The sequence below is a fragment of the Octodon degus genome, unplaced genomic scaffold, assembly GCF_000260255.1.
Source record: "Octodon degus isolate 3935 unplaced genomic scaffold, OctDeg1.0 scaffold00142, whole genome shotgun sequence".
NCBI classification, from domain to species: domain Eukaryota; kingdom Metazoa; phylum Chordata; class Mammalia; order Rodentia; family Octodontidae; genus Octodon; species Octodon degus.
In genome coordinates, this window is record NW_004524718.1 from 6385478 (window position 1) to 6397549 (window position 12072).

General features: G+C 35.9%; 1 protein-coding gene across 1 annotated transcript in view; it reads left to right on the plus strand.

Annotated features, from left to right (window-relative positions):
* The window catches only part of C6 (complement C6), a 130138-nt gene that overhangs the window by 9375 nt on the left and 108691 nt on the right, over window positions 1-12072 (plus strand). The window contains 1 exon segment of the mRNA XM_004648937.1: window positions 10676-10817. Within this exon segment, the coding sequence (XP_004648994.1) occupies window positions 10676-10817 (142 nt within the window).

Sequence of the window (12072 nt, forward strand, 5' to 3'; positions counted from 1 at the left end):
GATGAATGTCCATTCTGTATCTGTGTATTCAAAGTGGTTGGGGTAGATATATAGTTGCATTGTCTTAATGAATAGAATGATTTGTTCTAATGGTGTTTGTAAATGGGATCACAAGTCCGCATCTTGTACAGCAATTAACCACTAAGAAAAATATATGCAGTGTATTATTTGTTGAAAAAAAAAGAGATGTATGATAACTATAAAAAAAAAAGAATAGTTATTAAATGTACTATTGGGCTAAAACAGTCCTTGTGGTCACAAGACTTACTTTATTTAAGAATTGTCCCCAGTGACCCCAAAGCACAAGAATACCTTGGCAATTTGGAATATCCAAAAAGTAACCAGAAAATGCTTCCTATAGGTGAAAATGTAAATTTTTAATATAAGGATATTTTTAAATAGTATGCTGATGTTAAAAAATAGTGGATAAGAATGAATCTTATCCAAAAATTATGAAGAGGGTAAAATAAATCCATACTAACTTTGCTGTCACAACTCAAAGTGCAAAACTTTTGGACATAGTATATAGTGGCTCTTTGTAAATACAGGAAGTACGCTAAGTTACAGGGTATGGAACTGTGTGGTGTTTCAGACCTTAACCTGAGATCTTGAAACCCATTCCTCATACACACAGGAGACTACTCCACGTGCTTCCTGGCTTCCATGAATCCTGCACTAGTGAAACTACCTCTCATCTTTCCTAGCCCTTCTTTGGTATGGAACATATCAATCCCATTGACTGCTTTGCCTTACAGTCCTTCTCAGTTAGGTCTTATCAGGCTTACACCATGTCTATTACCTTTTCCTGAACTGTACATCCGAGAATGCTTTCCTTTCTCTCTTTCCAATCAGGCCTTTCCACTATTCCTAGAAGTACCAATTGGTGGAATGCACTGTGATCTCACATTTCCAGTGCCTTGCCTGTAAAGATGTGCTAAGAACTGCACTCTGTGTGAGTACTTCTACCTTCATTTTATAAAATGTGGTATCTTTCAAAAAATAAAGCTATACTAAAACTTTAAATTAAAAAAAAAAAACAATTTGTAAAGGTCAGGCTTAAAACTTCCTTTCAAATACAGTTTTGGTTTTTTTTGTTGTTTTTTTTTTTTTTTTTTTTTTTTTTTTTGTATTTTAGGGAAGGGTCTACAGGGTGCTCAGGGTCTCACTACTAGCTTGGACTCATAATGATTCACCTGCTTACAGCCTCCCAAAAGCTGGGGTTATAGGTGTATGCCAGCATGCCCAGTCTCAATTGCTGTCTCAGCGCACCCTGGGGGCTGGGCCGGCACAGCAGGCTAGGTGATTGAACCCCCAGCCCCTGTATCCACTTGCAGGCACTTTAATCCACTGAGTTATTTGGCCAACTCAAAAACAATAATTTAAAAAAAGCAAAATTCAGTATTCTTTACTTCAAATTAATTCACCCATTTTGTTCTATTAAAAAAGATGCATGTTTTTAAGGTTTATCTTCCAGTTTATATGTGAGATGGACAGAAACTCAATTCTGACTGTATTTTCAGTATGGAACAATTATGGTTTTTTACATATGATTATGAGAACAAGGCACAATGTAAGATTTTGAATAGTCAAAGGAAAACAATTTACACGCTACCTTCAAAGTAAAGATGATTGATTGAGAAGTTTGAAATTAAGTGCCTTTGGGGTAATCTTGTGTTAGTTTTTAAAAGTCTTAAATCAACAAACACCAATCCCCCACCAATCATTTTAGTCAAAGTAATGCATAATTAGAGATAATGGTCACTATTTAAGCCAGTCAGCCAGATAATCTTGAGCAAAACACTTATTTACTGCCCATTAGACATATGTGTAATAGTACAGAGAACAGAATCTCTAAATGCAATCAAGAAGCTGAAAAACAAGAGAAGTGACCTGTCAGTGTGTGGAAGGCATTTCAATTTTTGCAGTATATAAACATCAAGGATCCTGATGTAACTCAGCAAGACAAAAGAAAGAGAAATTGCTTATATTTATAGAGGTTGTATTATTTTCCATATTCATTCATTTAACTTACTACCTTAGGCCAGAAAAATAGCTCAGCAGATTGAAGTGCTTGCAAGCAAGTTCAGGGGCCAGGGGTTTGATCCCCAGGCCTCCCATGCCAGATCTGCCCCTGTGATTGAGACGGGGCATGGTGGTACACGCCTGTAATCCTGGCTCTTGGGAGCCTGTAAACAGGAAGATCTCTACGAGTCTGATCTAGTAGTGAGACCCTGAACACTCTGTAAGGCCTGCCCTAAAATAATACAAAAAAGAGAGAAGGAAGGAAGGAAGGAAGGAAGGAAGGAAGGAAGGAAGGAAGGAAGGAAAGAAAGAAAGAAAGAAAGAAAGAAAGAAAGAAAGAAAGAAAGAAAGAAAGAAAGAAAGAAAGAAAGAAAGACAAACTTGCTACCTTGACGATTAACTTATCTAAAAAATAATGAGATAAAGTAAATACATGTAGTGAATAATTATACAGTTGTTATATGTAAGAGAATACATAAGGAATGCATTTAATAAAGTAAATAATAGCTGTATAACAAAGTAATCACTTATCTAAAATATATAGATCTTAAATGTACACGATAACATTTTTTAAAAACTCAGTGAAAAGATAGAAAATTTCCATAAACTCAGAAAGTACCCTTCTTTCTAATTAATCTATCACCATTTTTGTGTTGTTGTTTTGAATGTCATATAAAGGAATCACGTGGCATGACCATGTGTCTGATTTTCTTCACACAACAGAAAACTTTCATAATTCAGTCATTTTATTGTTTATACTGGTAGAACATATTAATGTAAAATTACAGGGTTACTTTTTAATAAAAACAATGATCCAGCTTGTGTATCTGAATCAAAACAAAATTCTGAAACTAGTCATAATCTTATTCTATAGAACATGACCTCTGCAGCAGTATCACTATAATGAGATTACAGAGTTACTTCTATTTCTAAAACCAGCACTCCAATTGCAATTAAATAATTCTATGGTGACTCCCATCATTTTAAAAATTGGAGGACTTAAACCATTATACAAAATGTTAAAACCATGTCCTTCATTTTCTAAGTGGTAACATGTGGCAGTGCTTTTGAGTGCTTTCCTTGCTCAGGGTGTTGCATGTGTTAGCATGTGCAGGAGAAAGTGACTTTGGAGACAATTCACATGTGTGGTGGGGAGGGGCTGCAGGATGCCTCATCCCTCAAGGAAGGTGAAGAGTTTAGAATGTGTAACATATATTTAGCATTTTGAGGAGAAAATTTATCCACAGCTAGTGATTTAGAAGGAATGCTTAAGCAGTAAGCCATATCATTGTCCACTTTTTCATTAGCATGTTACAACAGAGGCACCTCAGTTTGCAAACTCAATCCTTTCCATGATTCTGATCACACACCAAACTGGTGGAATCAAATTCAATGGTTCAGTTCAATAGTAACTTTACAGGGAAATTTGATGACGTTTACAGTCAATGGTTGGCAATCAGAATCACGGAAAGAAGTTTGTGGACTGAGGTTCACCTTCACACCAGCCTTGTCTCTGATACTGTGTTATTACATCCAGGCAGCATGTGCACTGGTGTCTCTCTCCTGGCAAATAAAGAAATTTAATATTTTTCACATTTACTTCTACAGTAATGTTACAGACCTCTCCTAATCATTTTTGTTTTGATTCTCATATGTCACACTATAAGCTCTGGAATAGATCATAGCAGATCAAAGGAAGGTTAAGTTGGGAGGTGTCCAGGTGGATTCCTGTGACTGTCTTGCATGAGCGAGGAATCACTCAGAAACATCATGGGCAAACTGAGGAAGAAAGTGCCAGAAACATATGTGGGTGTGAAATTCAAAGCACTAGAGACTCATAAGCAGTCTTCTGTAATGAAAATGTAGCACAGTGTCAACAATGACAGGCAAAGCCAAAAATAACGAAGTCTGGCAAATGCAGAAATACAGGATTATTACAATGACATGGAAAGTGTTCAGAGTAAGCAAGAAGTGAATATGCCGTGGGGTCCTCTTCCTCCACCGTATCATGGATAGGAAGATCAGCCCAATTTAAAGGGAAAAGGTCAGACTTGCCATTTGATTAGAACTTACAGACTAGAAAACTGAGCTTCAGACTATTCAGAAAGGATACTAAGTAAGTACCAAATGGTGGTAACCACATTCAAATCCAGGCCTCAAGGCCCAGAGCATTTCCATTACTCCATGCAGATTCAAGATAACATTCTCTTAGGGATAAGAAAACCCTGAAAGAAACCTCAGCAGACATGAGACTTTACCTCTGGGGAGTGCTCACAGATTCTAAGTCTGTTTTTCAGGGTTACTAAATTGTTAGGGCGCTGGGAGTTTAGCAAGGGATCCCAAATTCATTGGACTGTCCCAAAATTTTAGAATAGTTTAGTGTATGTAAGAGAAGTCAAGGAAAACAGAATAACTGAGTCTTAGTTGGAAGCATAGGAAAATCAGTAAAAACAACCTTCTGTGCTTCCCATTCCTCTGATAATAATAATTAAAAAAATTAAGCCTTCAGTTTGGGCCAGAAGGCAAAACATTCGCCATCAGTTTCTATTCTTCATAATTTACTTCAAAAATCTGAATCTTCACTACTTTTGCCATAGTTGTATAATATGAAACATCGAAGCCAGAGAGATAAATAGCACAAGTGTAATTATAAGTGTACTTGACTGATAATGGAAAGCAGAAGACATTGAGCAAACTCAAGGGCTCCAATAAAACAGAAAAGATATTAGTCTGGAAATAAGAGAATCTGGGCTCTAGATATTCGCATTAACTCATTATCTGAGAGCCAAATTATTTAGTATCATCCTCACTTGCCTTCTCTGACTACAGACTGATCAAAAATCCTGCCCTAAGAGTTTCTAGTTGCTGCTAACTTTGGTGAGTGTGCTCCAACATCCTATTTTTGTCAGTGTATTTAGTTGTTGTTTTATTTTTTTCCCCTAAAAGAAACCTTAGCCAAACCCTCCCACTAATAATCACAATTTCTGATGTTCTGATTGATGAAGGGTAACATTACAAACTCGCCTCTTGTGCCATTGGCCTAGACTTTAGAATTCCAGATGGAAAGGACCACGCGCTACATGTACTTTGGCAAAAGGATGAAGAGGCCTTCTGCCAACCAGAGCTGTCATCCTAAGGATTCTCAGAAATGAGCAAAAGCTTCCAGCTCTGGGACAACCAGTCCTCTCCCTGTCTCTCCAGGCATGAAGGATTTTTGGAGTTTCTTACCATAATTTCTTTTTAATCTGCTGGCCTTAGAAACTCTGACCTGAAAAACATTTCTACCCACAAATGGTAGCTTCCCAGATGGTGGTCCTTTTTTTTAAAGCCATGTTTCTATGAAAAAAAAATTTTAAATATATTTTGTACAGAGTCTCACTATCCAGGTTAGATTCATAGTGATCCTCCGGTCTCTGCCTTCCCAGCATTGGGACTGCAGGAGTGCACCACCATATCCAGTCTTAGTAGCCTGCCCAGCATGCCCAGGGTGGGGTCAGTGTGGCATGTGGTGCTGTGGATCTCTACAAAAAACTCTAAGCAGAAATATAAAATTCTTACATTGCTAAACTCAGGCATCATGTCCTATAGTTCAAATAAGAATCAGGCAATTGTCCTGCTAATTTTCTATCTGGATCGGTCAAGGTACAAATATAAATACACATATGCACACACACACACACACACACACACACACACACACATAGATATACAAGTGTGTGTGGGGGTGTGTGTGTGTGTGTGTGTGTGTGTGCATTTTTAGTTAGTGGTAAAATGCTTGGCTAGCATGCACCAGCCTTCAGATTCCATAACTAACACAGCAAAAAAGAAAACACTGTTACAAAGTATGACACATCAAGAAAATTAGATAAAAGCACTTTAGAAAGCTGAATTATTAAATGTCACTATGTATTTGAAATAAAATTATTTAAAGTCAGTCTACACATTGCAGAGTGGGAAAAGATTAAAGCCAAAAATTGCTACATATTTGGCTTAGCTCCTAAAAAATTCCATATTCATGTCCCATGCAGTCACCTTCATAAAAATCCTGTCCTTAAAGTCTGCAAATTGCTACTACCCTCCAGATTGCTAATAACCTAGCAGCCATTTTTGTGTTTTGGGGAAAAGCTGTAAGTGCATAGGAGAAGGCAGTGTAAGATCGAGTTCTTTTTTCTTCACGGGACTCTCATTCAGAAAAAAGTAAACAAATGTGTCTGGGTCGTGTCTGTGTTCGTCGTGCTAACCTTAGTATTTTGAAAAGTTTGTCTCAGATCAATTTTCATACTTCTTTCCCCAAATGCCCACTGATGCAAATTCTAATATGAATAAAATGAATTTGAAATTTCACTTGCAGTTATTTGAATACAATACGTATCTTAGAGAACTCACAGAAAACATCCTTTAAAAAATTTTTAACATAACATTCAGTTCAGTCATTTATAGTATACAGTTAAGTAGTCTTTAGTGTATTTGTGTAACTATCATCATAATATAACTTTAGAGCTTTTTCAACAATTTTCTCAGCAAAATATCTGTACCTCCAAATTCCAAAGTGACTACCATTTTATATTCCTTTCAGTTGTGCCTGATTGAAAATCACTCTTCCCGTATCTTCGCTAGCTTTTGTTTTCCTCCATTTTATTCAGCCATCCCAGTGGGTATGGAATAACATCTCAAGTGTCTTGTACGTCCTGAGCAACTAATACTATTGAACACCTTTTCATGTTTTTCTTAGTTACTTGCACAACTTCATTGATGAAATTCTATTCAGATATTCAGATTCTTCATCCAATTTTTAATTGTGTAATTTGCTTTGTCTATTAATTCTAAGATTTTTCTGAAACTCTTTGCCTTAGAAACCTTGTGAAAAATGAATTGAATTGACCACAGATGTTCCCCCCCACCTCTGAACTCTTAATTTTGTCTCAGATTCTCTGTCCTTAAACTAATAACCATTGTATTGATTACCCTGGCTTTATGATTTGCATCCAGAAAGTTGGGTGCTCCTCCAACTTGTCCTTCATTCCAGATTGTTCAGAATATGCTGGACCACTTTTATTTGTAGGTGACTCTTAAGTTCATATTGCCAATTTTTATGGAGAAGACAGGTTGCATTTTGTTATGGTTTGTGTGTAGTTGCCCTCCCTCAAAGCCTCGTGCAGTCATGGGGCAGAATTCTAGAGCTTGTGATTAACTCATGATCCACTGGGATTATGGGTGTGAGTACTGCTGAGATTATGGGTGTGAGTGCTACACCCATTCTGGGGCAGACAGCCTGAATGCAACATAAGAGAGACAGACTTGCTCTCTGCAGCTATTGTTGCTGCCATTAGTGCACTTTGCTCTCTTGCTCTTTGCTACCACATGAGCTGCTGCCCTGTGCCATGTGCCACTCTGCCTTGGAGCCAGCTGAGTATAGACTGAAACCTCCACAAACTCTGTTTTGGGTTTTTTTTTTTTTTTTGGCGGAACCAGGGATTGAACTCAGGCCCTTGCGCTTGCCAGGGAAGCGCTTATTCCACTGAGCCATCACCCCGGCCCCACCACAAACTCTGAGCTAAATAAACCTTTCTTTCTTTCATTTTGGGTTTCTGGTATTTGTCCCAGCAATGAGAGAAAAGTGAGACACATTTTGATGTAGACTATCTTAAATCTTTAGCTCAATTTGGCAATTATTAACATCTTAACAATATAAACTCCCAAAATGTAAATATGGAATATATTTCTATTTATAAAATCATATTTAATACCTTGATATTGATCTTGTATACTTTTAAAACTATTTTACAACATATAATTGAAGATTTATTTTTTAGATACTGTTTTATGTGGAATTATCCTAATTTTATTTTGGAGGTATTCATTACTATTGCATAGAAATATGTCTGATTTTTGAAAATTTGATAGTAAAATTTTTAATGTTTTCACTAGCACCAAATTGTGCATATTCATGGGTATAGTGAAACATTTCAGTACATGTACATATTTTGGAAAATATAAACTTAAGCATATGTACAGAGCTGGGTAATGGATATAATTACCATCTCAGACATACATCCATTTCTTTGTGTTAAGAACACTCAAATCCTCCCTGATAGCTATTGGAAATATTAAATTAATTCTTGCCAACCGTGACTACCCCACCGTGCTATGGAACATTAGAAGCGATTCCTCTTCTAAAACTGCACCCCCTCCACTCTCCCACCCTGCTCCACACACCCATGAGGCCCTGGCAACCACCTTCTGTTTTCTGCTTCCCTGGGGTCAACTATAGCATCCACACATAGTGAGAACATGCCGTGCTGTGGCTGCTTCTTCACATAAAAGCATCCTCCCTTTCCTCCCAGGACTCTGCAAGTGACGGGATTCCATTCTCTGTTATGGCTAGATAACATCCCACTGTGTATAGGTAGCACATAGTCGATCTATGTATCTGTCAAGAAACACCCAAGTTCATTCTGTATCATAGCTATTGAAAACAGGACTGCAATAAACGTGAGAGTGTAAATATTTCTTTGATACTGACTCAGTTCCACTGGTGTGATAGCTGTACCATGTGACAGTCCTATTTTTTACATTTTCGGGAATCTCCATGTTGCTTTTCCATAACAGTTGTACTAAATACACCTGCTGGCATTGTATGAAGGTTCCTCTTTCTCTATACCCTTACGGGTACCTTTTGTTTTTAATAGTCTTTATAATTAGATAATATAATATTTCAGTGTAATTTGGGCTTGCACTCAAATTACAGTAAAGTTGTTTTTTGTCTATTGATCTTGAATCCTGCAAGTAATCACTTTTGACTTAATTAATTAATTAATTTTTTTTGTTTGAGACAAGGTCTGGCTGTGTAATGCAGGCTGGCTTTGAATTTGTTTACATAACTGAGGCTGACTTTGAACTCAGGGTGATCTTACCTCCTCGGCTCCCTGAGTGATGAGATTATAGGTATTGGCTACCACAGCAGACAATGCTCTTGAATGTAATGTGTAACTTATTTGTTGAACTTTAGATATATTTTCTCTAGCAGCAAATTGCTAAAACAAATTGGCATCATTTAATCTTATATGGCAGGTGAACAGGTTGCAAACACTGTTAGTTCCTACACCTACCCTAAAGAAGCCAGTATTATCTCCACTTCTCAATTTCAATTTCCTAAGCTTTAAAAACTGTACATGTGTGTCTGTGCATTTTTACATTAATACAGTCATATTAGTAGAGATTCCCAAAGATTTATATAAATGAACAATTTGTTTTTAATGCTCTCATGTTTTACAACTTTCAAATTATCCGTGTTTCTTTTTGATTGAATAGTTTATGTCAGTTCTTTAGAATAACTACCTAACAACTGATTGAATTTCCTACTTCAAATTCAAACGCCTAAGAGCAGATCTTGAACGTCTCATCTAGTGAACTGCATCTCAGGTGTCCTCCCAAACAGACAAGGCTGCTTGTTTTGTTCACATCTATGTGGGGGATATGAGTGAGGTACATTTTGTCTTTTGAGTTAATAATATAGAATCATAAGAGAAACAGATGTGTAGGCAGTAGATGATCCTCTTAAGTACTATTAGAGTGCCCTTGAGCACCTGCGCACCCTCAAAACAAGCAGGCATACTTACATATCAAGCTGGAGCGTAGGTAGGAGTGCTATTCTTTCTGCTACAAGGAGTTTCCCAGTGACAATATCTAGAGCTGTATGATGTGTTCTAAGCAAGACAAAAGTATTTGGAGATTGGCGATTCATACATTTTATTTTATTTTTTAATGTTCAAAATTCAATGACTTTATAGATATGAAATGTGTGAAAAAACTTTAAAGTCCTCTGTATGAACAAAAAACAATTCATGTATTTTAAAGGCTCTGGTATAATATAGAAGAACAATATTTGTTATTTATATGATACAGCATTACCTAAGTTTTTGACAAAAATTACATTTTTCATGGAATAAAATATCTAAGAATATGGAAAAGTATGAGCATCTTGAAGAAATTTTTCATAAAATTTTATCATAAAATAACTTCTTAAACAAGATTTGTGACAAAATAATCTACACATGCCTTAATTTCATTTGCAGAATGGATATAATAATTTCATCTGTAGTCTCTGATTTTCATATAGATTAAATTAATAATTACAAAAATCACTTCACTATTTTAAAGCATCTTTTTCATTTGCCAAAAGTAAAGTTGATTAAATTATTAGTTAAAACAATAAAATACTATAATTCCACTAAAATACGGTTATTATTATTTCACTATTTGCTCTCTACTGGAATTCTTTCAGTAATTATGTCAAAAGGAGTGGACCTACTGTGACATTCATTATTTAATAATTTATTCCATAAACTGCTTTTGAGTTAACACTGGCTTTGAAAGTCATAAAAAATTGTAAACTCAAGTTTTATTTTGTGTTGAAATTCCAGACTGGCAGAGAACAATTAAGTAACTGGCACAGAACTTCAGAGTCAGCAGGACACAGTTTGGGCTTTAAGTCACTTGGCACCTCACCATGTCTAGGGAAAAAAAAGAGACTTTCCTTCGGATCATTTGTCATGCATCACAAATGTCTAGGAAAATAAATTTCTTTCATATAAGCAAAATAAATTTGAAAAGATTACATCTATGGGGTTCTTGAAAATTACTTTATTTCTAGATTTCATTTTCTGTCAGGAGAGCCCAGAGGGGAAGTCCCAGATACCTCTTTCACTGGAGGAATATGTAAAACTGTCAAAAGCAGTAGAACAAGCAATCTATACCATGGCAGGGCCAATCTGGGAAACATAACCTTGGGGTCTGTCAGTCTATAATGGGAACAGACTCCAAACCATCGGTGATTATAAGTTAAATCTCTAATGAAATAGTGATGAATGAAAGAGATAGAATGAAAGGTAATTAACAATTTTAATTGGCTGATATGCATTTATATTTAATTTTTCCACACTTCAATCAAGTCCAGTTTATTTTTAACAATGTATAGATGAAAAATTCAGGGTACCTAATTTGTCAAAAGTCAAGCAGTCTACAAGTAGTGGAATAGACCTTCAAATTCAGCTTCCATGATTCAAGTTCATCTTTTCTCCAGTAAACATAAAACTTTCTGTCTAGGATCTCAGGATAAATCCTGAGGGGATTTCACTGACCTTCTCAGACCAAAAAGCTACAACTCTTGATGCACAGGTCCTGCTTTACCTTGGTCTTAACCATCCAGTAGAAAAGTATGAAGACGAAATATAGGAAGTAAAGCCATGCTGTTATGTTGAGCTGTGGGGGACTCAGGTCAATAATTTCTGACATTGCCAGTTAAACAGAAGACTCAATGCTATTATGGGTTACTGGACTCTTTTAGAATAGTTTGCTGAGTTTACATACCTATGATATTCAAATAACGGAACTTAGAAAAAAAGGGGTATACAGATGAGTGTCCATTTTGTATCTGTGTATTCAAAGTGGTTAGGATAGATATATAGTTACATTTTCTTAATGAATAGGATGATTTGTTCTAATGGTGTTTGTAAATAGTATCTCAAGTCCGCATCTTGTACAGCAATTAACCACTAAGAAGAATATATGCAGTGTGTTAGTTATGAAACTGTCCTACTGATTTGATTTGAAACTGTCTCATTGCTATCTGTATATCAATAAAATTATGAAAAAAACTCTCTGTCTAACTTGATGAGTATATCAACTTATTTACAATTTTTCCAACCACTCCTAGTTATCTTTTTTATATTTATTTTTTATTAAGAAATAAATATGAATGAGACAGTTTCACAGCTGATTAATAGGACGGTTTTGATAGTCAATACACTGTACATTGTTATCTTCTTAGTGGTTATCCATAGTGCAAGAAGCGGATAGAATATTCTGTCCAAGCACTGTTAGTACACTTCTTTCTTCTCATTGAATTGAGCGAAAGTAGCTGTAAATTTATCCTAACTATTTTGTATATATAAATACAAAATGGTCTTTCCTCTGTGTCCTTTTTTTTGTCCTTTCAGAGGTGAATATTTTATTGGCATCTAAATACTATAGGTGTTTGAATTCAACTAA